We start from the raw sequence: 22,224 nt of genomic DNA, 5'->3' as shown, positions 1-22,224 counted from the left end.
GGTGCAAAAGGTGTAAAAGTTACCATTTTTATGTGCATTGGAAACGTCACATCAAACAGTTGATTCTTCAACACATTAAAACAAATTTTTAAAATAAGCTTGGAATGACTTAAAGATAATGTTCCTTGTCTTTGGGAGGAAAATAGAATAGAGCTTCAATTAAATGCACAACAGGACAGTGGACTGTAACATCAACTAAGCAGTGTGTATCTATAGTCTGTATATGTATATTCCAACTCTGATTAATCTTTGGGTTATTGTTTGGTTGTTTAATGCTTGAAAGTGTCATGACTCTTTTTATTTTAGACTGATTTAACTACACTCAACGATTTCACACCTTATTATCAGATTCCACACAAACCTCTATATTACTGTGACATCCTGTGTTACACAGACAGCCTAGAGATATATGGGATTGCTGTGGATATCCCACTTAGAAACCATAATGATGGCAATCAATAGCAACAGTTTTGCGCTCAAGTTTCCATCAGTGACCAGTTGATAACTTCAACAAAACAGACTTCATGTTAAAACTAGAATAATTTTCCTGGATACACAAATGAACTTTGCGACCTTACTGTACGCCGTTTTAGAAGGGAAATGATTTATAATCGCACTATCCGGTGTCAGATGAGGACGGGGTTCCCTTTTGAGTCTGGTTTCTCTCAAGGTTTCTTTCTCATATCATCCACACCACCATCACCTCTGGCTTGCTCATCAGAGACACATTTAACTTTTACTTTGTGTGATCCACAAAATGGCAGGCAATCGTATATATATACATGACGTGATGCTCTCTAAAAAGGCTTAGCAGGCTCCACATTCTAGGTTATGATGCCTGTAATCCTGCACAGATTAAACATTTTTACATCGACCTTTTATTATAAGATGTGAGAATATATTGAGAATCAAGACAAATCAAGGTTTTATGATGATAATCCAGTCCATATACAGGGGAATATAGAGGGACAAGTTATTGCGGGATGAGTATGGGATGCTGGGCGGCATAAACACACATGGCAGTACAATAAATACTGTATGTGGAACAGTAGATTTAATGTATGATGGCTTGTACTTAATTCTTATTGGAGGCATCACTGATGTGTCTGGTTAAGCCTGATTTCTGAAACCATTAGTATTGCTTATGTATAATAACAATAACAATAATAATACGAAGAAGAAGAAGAAGGATTATATTGCTATTCTTTTCTTAAAGAGTGCTAATATTTTTGCAAGATCCTTGCGTTTATTTCATTTATTGTCGGCTATTCATGCAGTATATTTTGTCGCATTTTTTGTATAATAAAAAACGATTCTTATGGATATGTTTTTTTTTTTGTTTTGTTTTGTTTTGAAAGAGCCTCAACAATTGACATCTGTGGAAAACTCGCTACATTTAGCTGCGCATAAATTGTCACTTTACACAGTCGTCGCTAATTAAAGGCTTCGGGTTGATATCTGGATCGAAACCAAAACAGATATACAGAGAGCCAGGATTTCTGGATGGACAGTAATGATACTGAGAAATGATCAAGTGCTACGTTTATTTCAGCCCTGTGTGTTGTCTGAAAATACTTAGTATTCAGATTAATGGCACTCCAGATTCTGGGTTATGAGGCTTTTAATCCTGTAATCCTGCATGGATTAGACATTTTTCTTTGTGTGTGTGTGTTAGCTTCTATTATAGAATTTGACTGTATGCCTTGAATAGACATTGACTATCCCAATAGCTTTCTGTGGAAACTTTTTTTAATTAGCAGTGATGTCACTTCCTGTAAAGTTGGAGACTCCTTAATTTAAAGCATTTCTCGTTCTTTTCTTTTGTACAGTTTGTTCATGTGAATGTCCTTTTTTAGATGAGATTCAATTCACTGTGGACTAAAAACATGGACATGGACTCACATTCCCAGCAACCACCTACACTCCCAAATCAGCATCCTTCTGACCATGTCCTTCTGTGTTTAGTTAGGAAATTCTGTTACTCCCGTTTTAAAGGCTCCTTTCTTTCAGTTTATTATTTGTGAAGTATAAATTCAGCTCTCTCACATCCATGATGTTTACCAAGCCTGACGTTATGCTCCTGTGTACCCAGTTTTGTGGAATTAATATATTTTCTGTCTAGCGTGTTTGGGACCAGTTTACAACCTGATTGAATTGTGCCAGTTTATGACCCTGCTTTTTACCTAATGCATATTGGATTCACTATTTCTATATAGATCACTATTTCTATTCCGTATTTTTTGAGTTTCCTAATTTTATGAACAGTTCCTATTTCTGCTATTAGCTCTGAATAAACCACCTGCCTAAGTCATTTTAAAACATTGATTCCTCTTTCTTTTTTGTGTTGTTTTAGGTGACAAGATTGTTCATCTTGTGAAAAATCCCCCTTTACTAAAAAAAAAAAAAAATCAAGATTCAAGATTTTATTTGTCACATTCGTGGTTGTACGAAGTACACCAGTAGTGAAATGCAGTTGCAACAACTCCAGACTGTTCAGAATAAAAACATAAAAGATTTAAAAGGATAAATAGATAAACACTCTAATAAGATAGAAGAAAATAAATAAATTAATTAATTAATTAAATTTAAAAAATATGTACAAATGTGCAATAAGACTGGTCTGGAGAATATAAGTTATGCTGTGCAAATATGTGGACTGTAAAAATAAGAATGTACAAATATGCAAACAACAGCAAGTATTAACTTAACAATCTATAGTAAGTGACTGTGTGCTAATTTTTATCAGTAATTACTAAGGTTGTGTATTTAATGTCTGTATAGCCTGATAAAAAAAAGCTACTGTTCAGTCTTTCAGTTCATGCCCTGAGTGATCGGAGTTTCTTGCCAGATGGCAGGCACTGAAACAGTTTGTGATGAGTGTCTTTAATAATGCGCTCACCCCTGGACCTACACCGCCTGATGTAAATATTCTGTAGATCAGGCAGTTCAGTCCTGGTGATGCACTTGGCACATCCAAATACTTTTGCTCTAAAATGATCAACCTTTATGACCTGCATCACCACTGGCCCAAAAAATAAAAATAAAAATTTAATTCAGTTATGCTTTGTGGTTTATAGAATGTTGGAGACATTTTGTTATACACACACACACACACATATATATATATATATATATATATATATATATATATATATATATATATATATATATTTGTTATATATGTACATACAGTATAATGGCTTTACTATACTGTCTGAATGTCTTTAATGGAGAGATACTAGAGAACTGATTGCTCTAGGGTTTGGGCCTTTAATGCCTCTCCAAGACATTTCAGTGACTCTCTAATGCCTATAAATACATTTTACCCCGAAGAAAAAAAAATGTTTTTCATTGTGTCAGGAAGTTATGGAAGCCAGGATTAACGCTTCACCTACTTAACACAAAGGCAGAGAGGGCCTGGCGCTACGCTAATGGAACCTCGAACTGTATGGAAGTCTGAAATATTTTTTCATCCGTGGCATTAAGTGCCCTTTAGTGCTCGTAGGGGTACTCCTATGTGAAGGGGTGAAAGCAATTCTGCAGAGTGAAAAGAAACATGCCATGTGACCGGATCACAACCTCGACACAGAGCATTAAAGGAGCAGCTCAGAAAAAATGCACAATGTTTCATGTCCTTTGACGAAAATACAGTCAAAATTTGGGGTCTTGTATGAATTGTTTTGTTATACATCTGTAGTACAAATTTATACATACTGTACATACTATATTGAGTCTGCTCAAATGAAATATATTAATAAAAAAATGACAATTACATTATCAACTAAATTTCTTGAAAAGGAAATTCCAGCTTCTGAGTCTGAGACTAGTGTGGTGTGAAATCAAACTACTATCTTGAGGAATCAGATTTTTTAAGATATCACTTACAAGGAATAATGACTAAATCAAAACAAAGTAGTGGAAAAGTTCAGAAACAGAATTATTAAGGATACAAATAAAATGGAGTATAAGATACACTACCAGTCAAAAGCTTTAGAACATGCCAATTTCTCCAGTTTTTTATTGAAAATTATTCAGTTTAATGTCTCATTGCACTCTGAAATGAAAGCATAGTACAAATAAGCAATTGGAGTTAAAAAAGATTTATTCTAAACTTTTGAATCATCAAAGTAGCCACCTTTGGCAGATATAACAGCTGAACACACTTGTGGCATTCTTTCTACAATAGAAATCAAATATTCTTCAGAAAGTTCTTCCCAAATCTGCTGCAGAAGTTCCCATAAATGTTTGGCACTTGTAGGTTGCTTTGCTTCCACTCTTCTGTCCAGTTCATCCCAAACCAGCTCGATGGGGTTTAAGTCTGGAGACTGTGCTGGCTACTCCATGTTTTCAAGCTTACCATCTTGTTCTTTTTTTCCTGAGGTAGTTCTGGCATAGCTTGGACTTATGTTTTGGGTCATTATCTTGCTGTAGGATGAACCCCTGGCCAACTAGGCGCATACCAGAGGGTATTGCATGGCGCTGCAGAATGATGTGGTAGCCATTTTGGTTCAGGGTGCCTCTCACTCTGTACAAGTCACCGACCATGGATCTAGCAAAACAGCCCCAGACCATCACACTTCCTCCTCCATGTTTGACAGTTGATGCCACACACTGTGGAACCATCCTTTCGCCTACTCGACGGCGTACAAAGATCCTGCGTGATGAACGGAAGATTTCAAATTTTGATTCATCAGTCCATAATACCTTCTTCCAGTCTTCAGTAGTCCAATGGCGGTGTTTCATGGCCCAGGCAAGCCTCTCTGTCTTATTCTGACGTCTTAGCAATGGCTTTCTTGCTGCAACTCGTCCTGTCAAACCTGCAGCTCAAAGTCTTCTCTTCACAGTTGAAACTGAGACTTGCTTACTACGACCACTATTAAACTGTACTTGAAGCTGTTGTCCTGTGAGCTGCCTATCACGCAAGCTGTTAACTCTCAGTCCTCTGATTCAGTTGTGGCTTTGTGTCTGCCAGACCTCTTCCTGTCAGAGTTTGCCCCAGTTTCTGAGTGTCTTTTGATGGTGAAGGAAACTGTACTCACTGACACCTTGACTTTCTTTGCAATTTCACTGTAGGAAAGACCTACATTTTTAAGTGTTATGATGGTCTGTCTCTCTTCCATTGTTTATTGCCTTTTTCTCGCCATTTTTGTAGCAACACACTACTTTCTGCAGTACAATACTGTTCAACTGATGCTCACGAGGGTATGGTACCACAGTGTGTTCCAACACTGCTTTTATGCAGACAGAGGGGGTTGTAAGTAATCCAGAAAAGTTGGAACACCTGTAGGAATTAGCAGCACCAGCTTTCAAGGCTTGATCAACCTCCATTGCTGCAGAACAGCTTTAAATTGTTAACCCATTTTGTGTTCCCTGAAAAAGACCTTTTTGTATAATTCTGAAATGTACATTATTTTTCAGTTTTGGGTAACCTTACCTTTTTTTTAACCTCTGGCAGTTCACCACTTACCTTTGTACCATTTCAAGCTATTCATTGGAGTTGAACGACTTGAATTGCAATAAATAACTGGAAAAATTGGGGTGTTCTAAAACTTTTGACCGGTAGTGTATATGTATATGTAGTAAAGATGTAATGCAGTAACACTAACAGTATCAGTATCTGTATCTATATCTGTATCGTGCTCCAGATTTCCATATCTCTATCAGATTCAACTTCCTTTTTTTTTCTTTTTCTTACCACTATAAATCAGGAAACACTGTAGAAAACACAAATAGAAATGCCAGTACTGTCAGCATGGTGTGTGAATTCTGGCTCTGAGGGTTCCTCAACCTCAGCTACATCACACGAGTTCATAATTGGCCTCAACTAGAGACTTTTTTAAAGCCCTCTGATGCATTTACATTTTTCTGTACTTGCCTAATGACCCAAATTTTTTTGGTTCCCTTCATAGCCTTATTTAAAGCACCTCAACCCTGAGTACACAGTTGCTAAGGATAAATAAATGAATAACTGTATGCTTGTTATAATAAACATGGTCTTTGTAGAAACCTTTTGTTCTCACTGGACTCCTTTGTTGCTTCCATCAGGATGCCAGTCCAGATGCACGCCTCAGGTCTAACCCAGATACTTAGTATTGGTTGATTGGCTACATTTGGATATAGTGAGGTTGGTGTCCAATATTTTGGCTTGAGATTTATTTACTTATTTTTTCAGCCAGTTATTCAAGACACAAAAAAACAACAAAGGCACAATTAGGGCTTCGGCTTTGTTCACATTAGATGTCATGACAGGTTTATTTCAGCTTTAATTCACTATCTATATCTGAAGTTAACATACACCAAGCTGACTGCCTCTATAAACAGTCCAGAAATTGATGTATTGACTTCAAAAAACGTCTGATTGGTCATTTGTTTTAATTAGAAGATAATTGAAGCACACCTAGAGAGCAGCTAATTTTGAGACCATAGCATTTTGCCCTTATTACCATGGGAAAATCCGAGCAACTCAGCCAAGAACTCAGATAACCAAAATTATGCCATGAGCATTTGTACAAGCAATTGTATACAAAAAATCTTGGAACCACACTAAAACACTGTCATTCATGGACTAATCAACTAATCCCCAAGACAACAAAAAAGGAAGTGATGAAGGAGTTGGAGGCATCATATATCAATGGATAGGTATCCGATAGGTATCCATCATTAAGAAAGACCTACATAGCATACCATGAAAGGCTGCCAAGCAGAGAAGAAGCCTCTACTCCATGACCAGCGTAAAAAAGCTGGACTAAGGTTTCTAGGTGATCACAAGACTTTTGAAGGTGTGTTCTCTGGTTGGACACAGCGAAAAATTCACTGTATGGCTGCAATTATCAACACAACGTACTGTGGTGTTTAATCCAAGGAACGTCATTGAAACTGTGAAGCGTGGTGGCGGGAGCATCATGTTGTGGGGTCTTTTGTTGGAAAAGGGACTGGTTCAATTCAGAAAATTCAATTTAATACAGCTCCAAGTTAAAACTTAACTCAAGATTAGGTCTTTCAAAGCTTTAACAAAGTGGCTAAAAGTCTACAAAATGAAAAGCTGAAAAAGCGAGTCTAAGCGAGGAGGCTAACAAACAAACTGAGTGACACAGTTCTGTCAGAGTTCAGATTAATGTTTAAGCAATTAGAAGGTAATACCACCAACGAAGTTTACTAACAAAGTGTATGGAAACTTTTCACACACACCGAAAAGCAAAATGAAATGTTTAGAGTTGTGAAAATTTGAGTGTGAAGGTCTTTGGTGAATGTAAAACCTGAACAAAGAAAACAATCTAGACAGCAAGACAGAACATTTCATCGGGTAGCCTGGATCAGAATAAAGTATTCCATGATAGATCACATTGGGATTTGAGAAAAACCATGAAGTTTTATTCGAAATAAAAAGATTGTAATGTTACACCAGTGATATGATCAAACAGCACCCTCATCTGTTTGCACCACTTCATAGGCTTGGTGTAAGTAATTATTGTGACATTTATAAAATCTGACAAACCTTATTATAAATACTATTTATTGAGGTTACAAAAAAAACCCCATGAACAAAAAAGGGAACTGAGACATGCGCTAATGCTGCTGTATTACATCACAACCATGGAATTTCCATTGATGACTATTCTTGACACGTCATCTATTTTATGAATATTCATGAACACGTCGCCTATCATATTAATATTCATGAACACGTCGCCTATCATATTAATATTCATGAACACGTCGCCTGTCATATTAATATTCATGATCACGCCATCTAGGTGTTTGAATATTCACGATACACACCCCATATGAACTCTGAGATTTGTAGTCATTTATGGGCCTCGTAGCAGTCACGTGTTATTCCGCCCCAGCCGTTAGAGTACACCATTTCCCAGAAGCCTCTGCGTGTTATACGAGGGCGTGCCGTGAGCGTTATGGGAGACGATGAAAAATTTTCGCAGCAGACTTTTCACGCAATGGTAAGAATCCTTAGAAAAATGTTCACGGTCCGAGCTTAAATGGTGGACAAAAGGAGTAGATTGGAGTTGTATAAATCATTTCCGTTGTCGTGTTTGAACGGCGAAGGATTTTGGGGCTAAATGTTTCCGAAACCAAGTTGGTAAGTTAGCTTAGCTGACGATGGTTGGGAAATAACATTGACAGCTGTGCTAAGCTAACTGGCTCGCGCAGGCTGTCAGTCAAGAAGCTAATCTGTTTGTTTTTGGAAGCAGGAATGGCGTTTAAAATGCTTACGCCTTTATTACCTGCTCATAACCGCGTTATAACGCCACTGTTTCCTACCACGCGTTTGCTGTGCGCGAGTTACATCCTCTGTTTGGCCTGTTTTGATTCGGCTTGTTAGCCATGCCTGCTAACGATATATCGTATTTTTAATTTCCTTTTTTTAAAAAAAAAAAAAAAAACTAAAGTTGTGTTTCGAGTCAGTCGGGAATTTATTTCACAAGTAAATAAAAAAATAAGTAAGTACGTTTTAATACAGCCTAAAGTTGATAATAAAATCAGTAGTAACAGGAACCTAATGAAATGCCCAGTATTTCTATTTAATTACACTAAATACACATTTTGGCCTAATTGTGTGTCTTTTATTTTGTAAAGATATTCAGAGACACTGATGAAGAGAATCAGCCATCAGTTTGATTTTGTTGATAGCAACTACAGTACATCTGACAGGGTAAATAAAGACTCAAGGGCAGGATGTTAAAGGAAAATAATCAACGACCGGCCTAAAGCGAAGGAGCCGAGAGTTGCTGATTAAAGGCCCAAAGAGTTTTATTTTTCTTACACCACAGCAGTTTGTCACTTGGACAGTTAACAAAGTGCAGACACTGGAGACAACTCCCCCTCAACATACTTGTACTAGTATAAACCTTACAGCTGGAACTACAGTCACTGCTGATGGTATAGAAAATGAATGAACACCTACTGACCAATCAGATCTGCGGTGTGATTTACTGTGTGTTGTCTGATATATAAATACCGCAACCACTTATCATTTCGTTAATTGTATTTAGTGTTATTTGTGCCAGAGAGAGACAGAGAGAGTGAGAGAGTAAGGAATTGAGGAACATGGACAAACAGTTTCACAATAATGAAAAAGCCACAGTTTAATAATGCTAGGGGTTCGTCCGCATGTTTCCATTGGTTTTAGATGGACTATCCTGTTTTATTTGTTTTTGCAAACTGAGTGTGTTAAAAAAACGCTAATAAAACTGTCAACCGAATAATGTAACTCGGATGACGCATGTGGCTCAGCGTTAAGCCATACCGGATTCTGAGGCAGACTCTTTGGCCATACTGCTGTCAGACAGGAAGACACAGCTGGTGTACGGCTTGTAGAAAAAGGACTGCCCTACATACTGTGGCTTTATATTTTACTCTGTTCCTTGCAGGCTCTGAAAGCTTTCCTTCCTCGTTGTGCTTGATGGATTGTAAGCTCCCATAAATCGTAGTCGCACTACAACCCTTTCTCAGGAGGTGTTCTATCCACTGCGAGCATCAACACCTGTCGTCGGATCTCAAACACAAGGTAATTGTTTTTAATTTCTTTATTGGCAGCGAGTGACGGTATTTCCAGCTTTACAAAGAGAGCCACTCCTACCTGTTACACAATAACCTCTCTCCACAATAAAATAATGCCAGGACTTCCTGAGTAACCTGAAACTTTTACCTAGTCAGACAGACTCGCTAGCAAAAAAGCTGACCAACTCCTGCTGAGCAGGTATATGCTACAGACATGGACTCTGCTGTATGTACAGCAAGTGCAATGGATAATGGGGTAGAAATGGGTAGAAATGTTTATTGTTTTCACCCAGAAATTGCTTCTTTATACCTCCATACTCACTCACATGGCTCAGTTCTTGCCTTGCAAATGCTCTGTAATAAATCAGATAACATATCCAAAGTCCTATGTCACTGTGACCACTCATAGCATAGTTCCTGCTTCCTGTTTATTACCCAAGGAATAAAACATATCAGGATGAGCTGCAGCATGAAACTAATCAACAATTGAGGTGCTGTGATGAATGGCGTATTCTGCTCTTTAGGCATTTATAGTCAGTTTAATGTCATGGAGTGTCCAGGAAACATGTGTGTTACCTCATAGCTGCTATAAACAGCTTTGTTCCTTTACTAGGGTCTGTTATTTTTTTCCCTTGCTGCAGTGAAAGAAAAACCAACACAAAAACCACACAGGGACTGTGGTTTACTTCAGGACAGAGCAGTTTATGCAGTTCTCACTAAAATGACTGACTGCATTTTTTATAAGAGGGGGAAAGAGAGAGGCTTGTGAGAGACTAATATCTGTTTATTGTGTCTATTGCAACTAGCATGTCTCTACACATTAAATCTGACTATAAACCTTTATAATGTGTGTTGTGTTATTCATTAATAAATTAAACACTGTAATCATTCTCTGTTCGCTGTAGTATAAGTGGAGTTACACACTCCAGATCCTCTATAATATAAATGTAATGCAGTGAAGGGGGTTGGCATCATTTTCATATAACTTAATGGACCGTCACGTTACTCCTTACCAAATTTTAATGAACATTATAGCTATTTATACATTATCAAGTACACATTTCAACCATCTGTTTATGTTTAACATCTTAGTTTTATGTCTGTCTCTGCAGGCCAGAATGGAGAACCAGTTTGGGCCGTCCTTTTCAGGAGTTGCCCCAGTTAGCAAAGGTGAGTTCAACACAGTTATATACCTTCAGGGGAAAGTACTTTATATAATAACTAGGAATTCAATGGTTTTGAATTAACAATTTTGCATCACTATGCGTCCATAAGAGTGAGGATGGTCATGTAGTCGATGTGCTGTGTTTTATTTTTTGGCATTTTCATATATTGTTCTTCATTTACAGTGTAGTGTAGTTGCAATATATGAGCTGATGAAATTAAACTAAACCGTACCATGATTTTGAATTTATACATTCAGAGGAGTACACAACAACAACAACAACAACAACAACAACACGTTAATGCTTTTTAAAATCACAGTTTCAGAATTCTGCAGTGTTGTGGTGTAAACACGCATGCATGTGTATTACTTTTTCTTTTCAGAAATAGAAAAATAATGATAATATCGTGGAAAAATTGAATTGATTTGTAGCACCGATTGCTCCGATGTTCCTGTGTCTGAAATAGATTTGCTGTCATGAGAATTTTTCACTAACGATTTACACGGTGTGATTATTTTTAGCTGAGACATCCAGTAATTATAAACAGCACCGTCGAACACCTTCTACCTCCAGCACACTGGCTTTCTCCGCTCGAGATGACGACGACGGCATGGTAATTAAAAAAGCGATAAAAACTCGATGATGTATTTGCATATCACAAAAAATGGGCAGCAGAAATAAATATTTTCAACAGCTATTCTATTGATCCATCAATTTTCTTGGTTGAGATGATTCATCCGTCTTAAAATCCGTTCCATTACTTAACCAGCTCGAGTGCTTAACGATAACTTTAGAAATCAGTACTCAATGCTTCGTGTTTGAATTGTGTAAGAAAAAATATAAATTTTTCAGCATACTCAAGAGCAATAAAATGTTTTATATTCGCAGTACATTTTAAGCAAAAAGCTATTTTCTATGAGACAGTGTAATATGGATTGACCTAGGTTTGATGAATCACATTCTCATCAGCTGAAACGCCTGATCAGTCGTGTATTACCAGTTGAAAACACATTACTCATTTCAGCTCAGTGATTCTCAAATGACTGGATACGTATGTGTGTGTATCTGTGTGTGTAGCCACCCATCGGTACATCACGTGGTTCGGACTCGGCCATCTCCGTTCGTTCTCTTCACTCGGAGTCCAACATGTCCCTGCGCTCAACTTTCTCCCTGCATGAAGAAGAGGAGGATACGGTAAGCACACAGCTCCATGTTCACACAGTCTTCTGCTGTTTTACGTTCCTGTTAGCTCACCTGCCTTTGACAGTCCAGCTGAGTTTGGCAGGAGGTATACACTGCCGTCTTGCTCTCTTGCTCCCTGTCAAATGCAACAGTAACATGCTTTATTGTCAGTACCGTCTTCCACACAGAGTGTTGCCAGCTTCACGCGCTCCCGAGATGACAACAGAAACGTCTACCACAGCGCTGCTGAATTCTTTGAATCTATTAATTTTGTTTGATGGCACAGCCTTCATTGTAATTCTGGCCTGTACTTCAAATCACATGTTTATATTTCTACACACTTTTTAATATGTTATCATTTCTATAGCAACAGATTATAAACAAGCATCCTTAGGGCAGTCACTGACTCATAATAAACTAAAAAAAAATTTTATTAATCAGAGAATAATGTGTAGTCATCAGTATGATTAGGCATTCTGTAAGTAGATGTTTAGCATTTAAGCTGTAACTAATGTTTTCCACAACAGGAAAGTCTTCAGGACAATTTCCAGTTTCTCTGCAAGATGACAAGCTGTGTTTGTTTTTCTATTAAGCTTAATTTAGAGATAAAATTGGCGTATGATGCGACATTCATTAATGCATTTGAAACTGTAATTGATATGGTATAAGATTAATAAAATGCTATTACAGAAAAATATTTCATTTTAGGACACTAATTAGGAACATCATCCTCTTTAGGTTTTATTCCTTAAGTAAAGCACTGAGTTGATAGTTCAAGCACTGTCTATTTTCGTTTTATAGGTTTGTAATTACTCACTGAAGCCTCTGTTGCTCTGCACACCAACACCCGCACATGCTACAGTGTAAAGGGATGGCGATGACATGAGAGTATTAGATGCAGCAGCTGTTTAGGCTTTTAAAGACCTGTATGTTCAATATATAAATAAATGATAACTCTCTCTCTCTCTCTCTCTCTATATCCCTCTCTTTCAGGATCCACAGGTTTTTGCTGAACAGCCTTCGGTGAAACTGTGCTGTCAGCTGTGCTGTAACGTGTTTAAAGACCCTGTCATCACCACATGTGGGGTGAGTCTCACTGTATGAACCCAAGCTTCAGATATTTAATTATGGCCCAGTAGAGCTTTACTAAACCGTATTTACTTTGGAACTGTATTTATATTATGATGCACACAAAATGAATCACAGTTATAGTAATGATGGAGTCTAGAAAGGGTCTTTTATATTTTCTGTATTGTATTTGCATATTTGCAGCAGTATGAAACTAATGTTTTAAATATCTTGTTTCCTGTACAGCATACCTTCTGCAGGCGATGTGCCTTAACCTCTGGTAGGAGAACACTTTTATTTTTTCACACATTTCAGATGGTTAAAATTTCTCTAAAAATGATCCTGTCTGGACATGCTTGGTCTATCATGCATCATCATTAGCAAGATGTACTAGAAAAGTCAGAGGGTATATTGTCAAGAGCAGATAGAGAACTGATTAAAACACTAATTTGACTGAACGTTAAACAAACTGGTTTTTAAATCTGCTTAATAATTTCTCCATCTTCCCCTTTTTCCTGCTTTGTTGAAACTATTAATAAATAGTTAAAAGCAATGTGTAGAGTAAGAATGTAACAGCAACCATAGCTTGTTTTGGTTCACATATAGAAGAATGACAGAATTTGTTTCTGCCTGAAGTCAAGGTCTGTGGATGGAGCTTTGGTGCTCCCTGGTGGTGATTTTGAAATAAAATCTAACACATGAGACCGTAGGGTCTGAAAAAATGGCCGTGTTTTCCTATTCTTATTCACTTTGCCCTCATTTAAAACAACAACTTTGATAAGCTTGGAAACTGCGGGATTTGGACAGCAGACCAGAGCTTGTGAGACATTGCAGTTTTAGGTAACTCATTGTGTGTGTATGTGTTTTTAGAGAAATGCCCAGTGGATAATTTGAAGCTCACCGTGGTGGTGAATAACATTGCTGTGGCCGAGCAGATCGGTGAACTCTTCATCCACTGTAAATATGGTGTACGTCCCACCGCTTCAGGAAAACCAGCTGCCTTTGAAGTGGATCCACTCGGCTGCCCTTTCACCATCAAACTCAGCACCAGGAAGTGAGAAGAAATTACTACGTCTCTCTGAGGAAATTGAGTTAACCATTTTGTTCTAGCTGCTGATGTTAAACAGCAAATAATATCTGGGTATTAGTGATGCAACCTAACAGCATAGAATTAACTTTGGTGTGTTTGTGTGTGTTCAGAGATCACGAGGTGAGCTGTGATTACCGGCCGGTGCGCTGCCCGAATAATCCCAGCTGTCCTCCACTGCTCACTATGAACCTGGAGGCTCATCTGAAGGAATGTGAACACATCAAGTGCCCACATTCAAAATACGGGTGTGTAGGAGTGTGTGCTTGCACGTGGTTAAATATGGTTGCATGTCTTAGTTTGTCTTTTTTTTTTTTTTAACTAATCTTGGCATATCTCGGGCGTGTTGGGGTCTTGCCTTTCTATCAGATGCACGTTCATTGGGAATCAGGACACGTATGAGACGCACCTGGAAGCATGTAAGTTCGAGGGTCTGAAGGAGTTCCTGCAGCAGACAGATGATCGCTTCCATGAGATGCAGGTAAACTGATGAGTGACAGAGCTCATTCCTGTGTCGTCTTCCTGTTTCTCCATCTAATCCACTCACTCTGTGTCCACTTGACTGTAGGTGACTTTAGCTCAGAAAGATCAGGACATTTCCTTCCTACGCTCTATGCTGGGAAAATTGTCCGAAAAACTCGACCAGCTTGAGAAAAACCTGGAGCTTAAATTTGGTAATAATAATAACACCTTTATTATTATTATTATTATTTTTAATAGAGATATATTTCTGGTCTTTGTTCTGATTTGTTTCTGATTGCAGATGTGCTGGATGAGAACCAAAGTAAACTAAGCGAAGATCTGATGGAGTTTCGTAGAGACGCCTCGATGCTTAACGTAAGGAGAAACATTATTCTTGATCCTCTAGTTCCTTAGTTAATTTTCTGTTGCTCATTTAGGATAGAGAGATTTGATCATGCTAGCACTAGAGCAAGCATTCATTTTTAGACAAAACATCCCTTTTATTCTGTCACTCTTTTTTTAGTGCACTCTTGTTTTTCTGGATGTAGTTGACTCCTGAGTTTGCTTCCTTTAATGAACTATGAAAGTTAATCATACATCTCTCTTTATAGGATGAGCTTTCACATATTAATGCCAGGCTTAACATGGGCATCCTCGGCTGTGAGTATTGTCTCTGTTTGTTTGGTTTATTTTTGGTTTTGGACCGGATGACAGGTGCTTTGTTTTGATTAGAGTCAGGAATCAGATTAGATTGAAGAGTTGCAGTTTTGTTGTGACAGGTTTTCAGGAGATGATCTCATTAGTTGTACATCATCACACATACCTGAGTGGAAACAGCATGTTAACACATTGTACACAACTTGCATCAGAACTCTGATTAAACTAAACTCGCTTTGTGTAAATGTAGGAAACCTGTCATCGTTTTGCACACGCACTATCACAAATAGGAGCCTCGTTTCTCTCGTTCATCCCCGTGTCCTGTTATTGTTCAGTGATCACATATTAAAAAGCAGTATGATTAGTAATTCAAATATTAACATGTAATAACTTAATTTCTGTATTTTTTCTAGCCTATGACCCTCAGCAGATCTTCAAGTGTAAGGGGACATTTGTGGGTCATCAGGGTCCGGTGTGGTGTTTATGTGTTTATTCCACCGGTGACCTGCTCTTCAGCGGCTCATCAGACAAAACCATCAAGGTATGTCACGCTTAACACGCCCACTTTACATTGATAGCAACACTGCTGATAATCTGATTTGTGACAGATATGGTGTTCATGTCAGAGGTCATGTGAGCACACTTCCATTTTCTATAGCTTTTGTTTTCTTTTATAGTCGTTTCTAAGGATCAGCACTGATATCAAGACTGATGATGATAACAGTTCCAGCTATGTTAATGTGTTTTACCTTTAAGGTCTGGGACACCTGCACCACATACAAGTGCCAGAAAACTCTGGAGGGCCATGATGGCATTGTATTAGCGCTGTGTATTCAGGGGTGAGTGTGTGTGACCCACAAGTACTCTGTCTTTATCTTTATAGTAACTATTTGCAGGGGATTTCACAGTGAATGTTCTCTCTCTTTCTCTCTCTCATGCAGTAATAAGCTGTACAGTGGCTCTGCAGATTGCACCATCATTGTAAGTGAGCCTAAAGCGAGTACATCTTTTGGGATATATTTATTCTCATACTAATAGCACCAGCTCACGTTGCCTGTGTGTGTGTGTGTGTGTGTGTGTGTGTGCTCACGCAGGTTTGGGACATCCAGAACTTGCAGAAAGTGAACACAATCCGTGCACATGATAATCCAGTGTGCACACTCGTCTCCTCACACAACATGCTTTTCAGCGGATCGCTCAAAGCAATTAAGGTGACTCACACTGCAACACACTATAGAATACATCATTTTGTATTACTACCGTGACTGTTACATGTCATTTTCATGAATATATATTATTTTAAATAAATGTCTCCTTACAGGAAGCTTCTCTATAATACTGATCAGACATAACATTATGACCACTGGCCTAGTTTTGTGTTGGTCCCCGTTTTGCTGTCAAAACAGCCCTGACCCGTCATGCACTGATTATTTTCACCTCTTTCTATCAGAACCAGCATTAACTTCTTCAGCAATTTGAGCAACAGTAGCTGGTCTGTTGGATCGGATCACACGGGCCAGCCTTCACCCCCCACATGCCTTGGCCACCCATGACCCTGTCACCAGTTCACCACTGTTCCTTTCTTGGAACACTTTTGATAGATACTGACCACTGCAGACCAGGAACACCCCACAAGAGCTGCAGTTTTGGAGATGCTCTGATCCAGTCATCTAGCCATCGCAATTTGGCCCTTGTCAAACTCGCTCAAATCCTTACGCTTGTCCATTTTTCCTGCTTCTAACACATCAACTTTGAGGACAAAATGTTCACTTGCTGCCTCTAATATATCTCACCCACTAACAGGTGCCATGATGAGGAGATCGTCAGTGTTATTCACTTCACCTGTCACTGGTCATAATGTTATGGCTGATCGGTGTATTTAGGTGGACAAAAAAAACTTCATTGAGACTCAGTACAGTCTTCCCTACATCGTGGATCATTTGTTTGTGTTTGTGTCTAGGTGTGGGACATTGTGGGCACAGAACTGAAGCTGAAGAAAGAGCTCACTGGTCTAAATCACTGGGTTCGAGCTCTGGTCGCATCTCAGAATCACCTGTACAGCGGATCGTACCAAACCATTAAGGTAAAGAAATATAACCGGTTATCACAGTCTAACTAAACCCCTATACTTTATTCAGTCCTGCAAAGTGTATGAATAGAAAAATACTTCCAGCGCATTACATCCACTTAAAACTTACACACACACTTTGCTATTGTTTTCTCCCTGTCTATCTCTCCCCTAGATTTGGGACATTCGTTCTCTTGAGTGCGTACATGTCCTCCAGACCTCTGGGGGCAGTGTTTACTCCATTGCGGTCACCAACCACCACATAGTTTGTGGCACGTATGAGAACCTCATCCATGTGAGTCATTTTTCTTTTGCTCTTAATGCTATAGCTCATGTCTACAAAGTGTAAACAGCCATCCTTTTTTATGTGTATACATGTTTTCTTCTCGATGTTTGATTCTCTTCTCTGTCCTCCACAGGTGTGGGATATTGAGTCTAAAGAGCAGGTGCGCACACTAACTGGACATGTAGGGACGGTGTACGCTCTGGCGGTCATTTCCACGCCGGACCAGACCAAAGTGTTCAGTGCCTCCTACGATCGCTCACTTAGGGTAAATCATAGTTCCACTAGTGTGCTCACTTGAATGTTAGTCAAGTGTCAAGAGTAAAACTGATTTATTTTGACGTGTCTCGGTTGTATGACTATCCAGGTGTGGAGCATGGACAACATGATCTGCACGCAGACTCTGCTGCGTCATCAAGGCAGTGTCACTGCACTGGCCGTCTCTCGAGGGCGTCTGTTTTCTGGAGCCGTGGACAGCACTGTAAAGGTTAGATTCACTCTGTTCTTTTTATCATCACTTTTTGTTCCTGAACTTCATTTCTGTTTTTAGCACTTCTCTTGGTTTATTCTTTATTTTTTAATCTAAGTGTAGATTGGTGTAGATTTCTTGTGTTTGCTAAACATCAGAAATTTGGTCATGCTTTGAGGGTGGGAGGGATTAGGGATAATCTAAGGGTGTAGATTTCTTGTGTTTGCTAAACATCAGAAATTTGGTCATGCTTTGAGGGTGGGAGGGATTAGCGTATGCTTTCTCACCTGTCAGTCTCAGTGACGCTAGCTAGTTGTAGGACTGTGTGAGCTGATGTAGGGCAGATAGCACGTTCCTGTAAGTGTGTTAGAAGCTTAAACAGCTGTTTGACAACAGGGGGTCTGGTAGCTCAGTGGTTAAGGTGTTGGACTACTGACTGGAAGATTGTGAATCTCAGGTCCACCAAGCTGCCACAGAGCAAGCCCCTAACACTCAATTGCTCAGCTGTAAGAAATGAGATAATATTGTAAGTCACTCTGGATAAGGGCGTATGTATGTAATGTAAACGTAACAGGCGGTTGCTCCTTCACTCTGGTTGGTAGCTATTATTTAAAAGGGGAGAGCTGGATAGTGAGAGGCTGATGATGATCAAATTGGAAAGAAAAAGTTTATATTGCTTAGAAAAATGAGTGGTAGTGTAAAACTATTTTTCAACATTCCCCCTTTTTTTTTTTTAAGTAGTGTCATTTTTAACTTTGTTTTCTTTTCTCCCTCCTCAGGTGTGGACCTGCTAAATGATGAACAACTCCTAAAATCACACAGTGGGCCTTTAGTTCCTTTCCAGCAGTGTGTAGAAACTGATTACATGGTGATGTTGCATCACTTCTAAAGATACCAGCCTGAGCAGGAGTGACCTTTTCCCCGCTGTTTTTGATCTGTTTCTTGTGATGTGGACACGGTTTATCTCTCGGCTCACACAGCCTTGGACCCTGACTGCGGCATCGCCTTAAACCACTCCAAATGACCAGCGCGTAAGAGTCCGCAGCGACCGGACTGAGTATATATATACGGTTGTGTATATAGCTGTTTGACTCGGTGGCTGCTCTGAGCAACAAGCCACGATGTGATGAATCATGTCTGAGATGCCTTCTCTACTGGGACTCAGCAATTAGATCATCTGAACTGACCACCTTAACTTTTCCTTCAGTCACATTTTTAAACTGTTTACGAAGCATCCTGCACAGGTCTGGGAACCGAGCTTCAATGATAATTCAGTTTCTCCTTGATTGAATTATGTTACGCAAAGTGCTCACTACATGAGATTAGCTTTGATTTTTGTGCTCATCATCATTAACCATGTGTTTACACGGCCAGCCACGTGACGCAACAAAGCAGGCGCAAGGCACAAGGAAGAGGGGGGTGGGGGTGGGGTTCGGTGGATGAAGACGGCCAGAGATGCCATGACATTTTCCAGCATGTCGGAAACAGTTGGTAATAAATCTCGGCACGTGCGAGACAGGCGAGCAAGAGGACAGCGATGATCGTGAAGGACACTGAGGCCTGCATAGAACAGGAAACAGAGCTATGCTATTTTGGCAAAGTCACATGATCAAGTTAGAAACAGCTGATCAGTATTCACAGAGCAGTTTTCAGGTCTAGTCCTGAGAGCCAAACGGTTTATCAAGTGGTAGCGGGAAAAAAAACACGTTTATGTGATGCACAGGGTTTTTTTTTTTGGTCCATTTGAGCAGCTTTATGACTAACATTTGATATTGCCAAGTGAGATTTTTTTTCTTTGCTTGTTTTTCTACTGTATATACTTAATCATCTTACTAATCAACAGCACGCCATGTTGATGGAAATATTTATGGCTTTCAGTGCGTCATTGTCCCATTCCTACTAACCGGGTCCACTTGACCACCGAATGAAGTAAAAGAAGGATTGAATGAATATCACTCTTAAACGGCTGTTTCTTACTGAAATGGCTAACGATGCTGTTTATACACGTGGCAATAACGCACTCCAAACACGATTTATCTCCATCACTCCAGTCCTGCATTCACTGCGGTTACACTTGTATAGCTGGCTAAAAATACTTCTGTGTCGCTAGCAGAGAAGCGAGTGAGCGATTAACACGTGGTCTGCTTGTGTTGCTAGCGCACACTCATGATGTAAAATTTTGTCAGGGGAAGTCAGTGACTGTGTGTGAAACAGTATTGTAACACAAATGATGACTGTATTACAGCTGATAGTGCTCTGAGCAGCCTCGGGTTGTGTGTGTGTGTGTGTGTGTGTAATACAGAACACACACCACAACTGTCTGGGCGTCTCAAAGAACTGCGCTGGTGTTTTATTCAGTCTCACATGCACTCCTAACATATAGTGTTAATCATTGTCGATTCCGTTATTCCACTCCTTTGTGTTATTGTAGCTACCGCTCTCGGCCAATCAGAAGGCACTGTACTGGAGTTAACAGTAGACAAGTGCCGTTAATTCATTTCCATTGTTACTGATAATTGCCTACATTTTTATTATGGATCATGATATTATCACGATATTGAATAAATTGTTCTGATGAATGTCTTTTTTTGTCTGTTATTAACATTGAACTGTTTTCTTTTCTTTTAAAGATCTATAAATGAATGTGTGTGAATAGAGGGATGAACAGAGCAGCAGTTCTTCAAGTCTAAAATTACACAAGCTCTTTTGATGTTATTTAGAAGTGTAGATGTTAATATGGTTACGTTGTCTTGTTAAGGTCCTTATTTGTCACATACATTACTGTACAGTGAAATTCTTTCTTCACATTTCCCATTCTTTGGGGTTTGGGGTCAGAGCACAGGGTCAGCCATGATGCAGCACCCCTGGAGCAGGGTGGCACATTGGCGATGCTGGGGCTTGAACCCCGATCAACGACCCACAGGCTTAACCACTTGAGATAAGTTATATAAGTAATTACTGACATGTCCATGAAGAGAGAACACTTTCTGATTCTTCTGAAGGTGGAACCCAGCACAGCTCTGTTGGTCATAAGTAAAAACACATTATAGTAAAAGGAGATGAGGCTGGGGCTGATTTCTTTCTAGCCAAGACTGTAGATTTACGCAGCCTATCAGTGACCTTCATGTCAGGTGTAGCAGAGACCAACATCTCGTCCAACATCAGTGCCTGACCTCACAAGTGCGCTTCTAGGGGAATGGTCAAAAATTCCCATAAACACACTCCTAAACCTCGGGGAAAGCCTTCTCAGAAGAGTTGAAGCTGTTATAGCTGCAAAGGGCGGGGCAACTCCATATTACATTCATGTGCATGTAAACCCAGTTTTGGCCTGGCTCACAGTCTGCGCTCTAATTCATCCCATAGGTGTTCTATCAGGTCGAGGTCAGGACTCTGTGAAGCTCCTCACCAAACTCACTCACTCATGTCTTTATGGACCTTGCTTTGTGCACTGGTGTACAGTCATGTTGGAACAGGAAGGGGTCATCCCCAATCTGTTCCCACAAAGTTGGGAGCATGAAATTTTCCAAAATGTCTTGGGGGCCGAGCCCAACCCCTGAAAAACAACACCTGAATGTAATGATTTGTCCCAAAACTTTTGGTAATATAGTTTATCTAAATTCATATGTACTGTGTGGTGTAAGAGGGAACAGCAGCACAGCGAGTAAAACTGCTTAGATTAGACCTCTCATTAAAACACCTAGGGGTTCCATCCAATTACAGGGACCAAAAGTAATCAGACGAGCTCAGATAATTATAAAGCTTAACATTTTAAATACATTCTCCATTCTCTTTCAAGCGTTCAATAAAATTGTCCAGTGCTTAATGGTTTCCAGCTCTTTTGGAATCATCCCTTTGGTTATTTTTTGTCTGTATCCATGACTGAATATTTCATCCAGTGAATTCATTTGCAGGTCTAGTCACAGGAAAAAAAAAAGGGTCTCACATTTGTGGTAACCCAGTCCACTGTCTCCCTCAAGTGGAAGAAAAACTGCACCGTCTTAGCCAGCGGGTCGCATATCATCCACTCTGCAGGGGGCTGGGTTTCAAACACCTCTGCTCTGGAGTCCTGGGTTTGATCCTGAGCTCAGGTAAGTGTCCTGTGCATGATCTTCTCACGTAGGATGACAAAAGAGGATAGTGTGGCAAGATGGTGCCATGTCGCAGACGGGTGCCAAAGGATATAGTTGGATGGAAATAAAGACAAATGGTAGAAATTTCATCCAATTTCAAAGTGCAGGTGAAATCCGTATCCGGGAAAAAGAGGAC

The 22,224-nt window shown here is 39.4% G+C and overlaps 1 protein-coding gene across 2 annotated transcripts; it reads left to right on the top strand.

Moving 5' to 3' along the window:
- Positions 1-7,848: 7,848 nt before the first annotated feature.
- On the top strand, positions 7,849-20,541 carry traf7 (TNF receptor-associated factor 7). 2 transcript variants are annotated; one of them, XM_058418403.1, is made up of 22 exons: positions 7,849-7,955; positions 9,387-9,523; positions 10,629-10,686; positions 11,204-11,295; positions 11,760-11,876; positions 12,858-12,950; positions 13,179-13,212; positions 13,803-13,986; positions 14,133-14,267; positions 14,389-14,500; positions 14,588-14,693; positions 14,783-14,856; positions 15,093-15,141; positions 15,552-15,679; positions 15,895-15,977; positions 16,080-16,119; positions 16,233-16,349; positions 17,099-17,221; positions 17,382-17,501; positions 17,626-17,757; positions 17,857-17,976; positions 18,738-20,541. In XM_058418403.1, exons 3-22 carry the CDS (start codon positions 10,635-10,637, stop codon positions 18,750-18,752), a joined length of 1,926 nt encoding a protein of 641 aa, XP_058274386.1. In that variant the 5' UTR covers positions 7,849-7,955; positions 9,387-9,523; positions 10,629-10,634; the 3' UTR covers positions 18,753-20,541. The 2 variants fall into 2 exon arrangements, with proteins under 2 accessions (XP_058274386.1, XP_058274394.1); XM_058418411.1 differs by lacking the exon at positions 7,849-7,955 and adding an exon at positions 7,962-8,095.
- The last annotated feature ends 1,683 nt before the right edge of the window (positions 20,542-22,224 follow it).

The sequence above is a fragment of the Hemibagrus wyckioides genome, linkage group LG02 (genome assembly GCF_019097595.1).
Source record: "Hemibagrus wyckioides isolate EC202008001 linkage group LG02, SWU_Hwy_1.0, whole genome shotgun sequence".
NCBI lineage: Eukaryota > Metazoa > Chordata > Actinopteri > Siluriformes > Bagridae > Hemibagrus > Hemibagrus wyckioides.
Note: the sequence above shows the minus strand (reverse complement) of the source record. Positions and strands in the feature narration are given on the sequence as shown.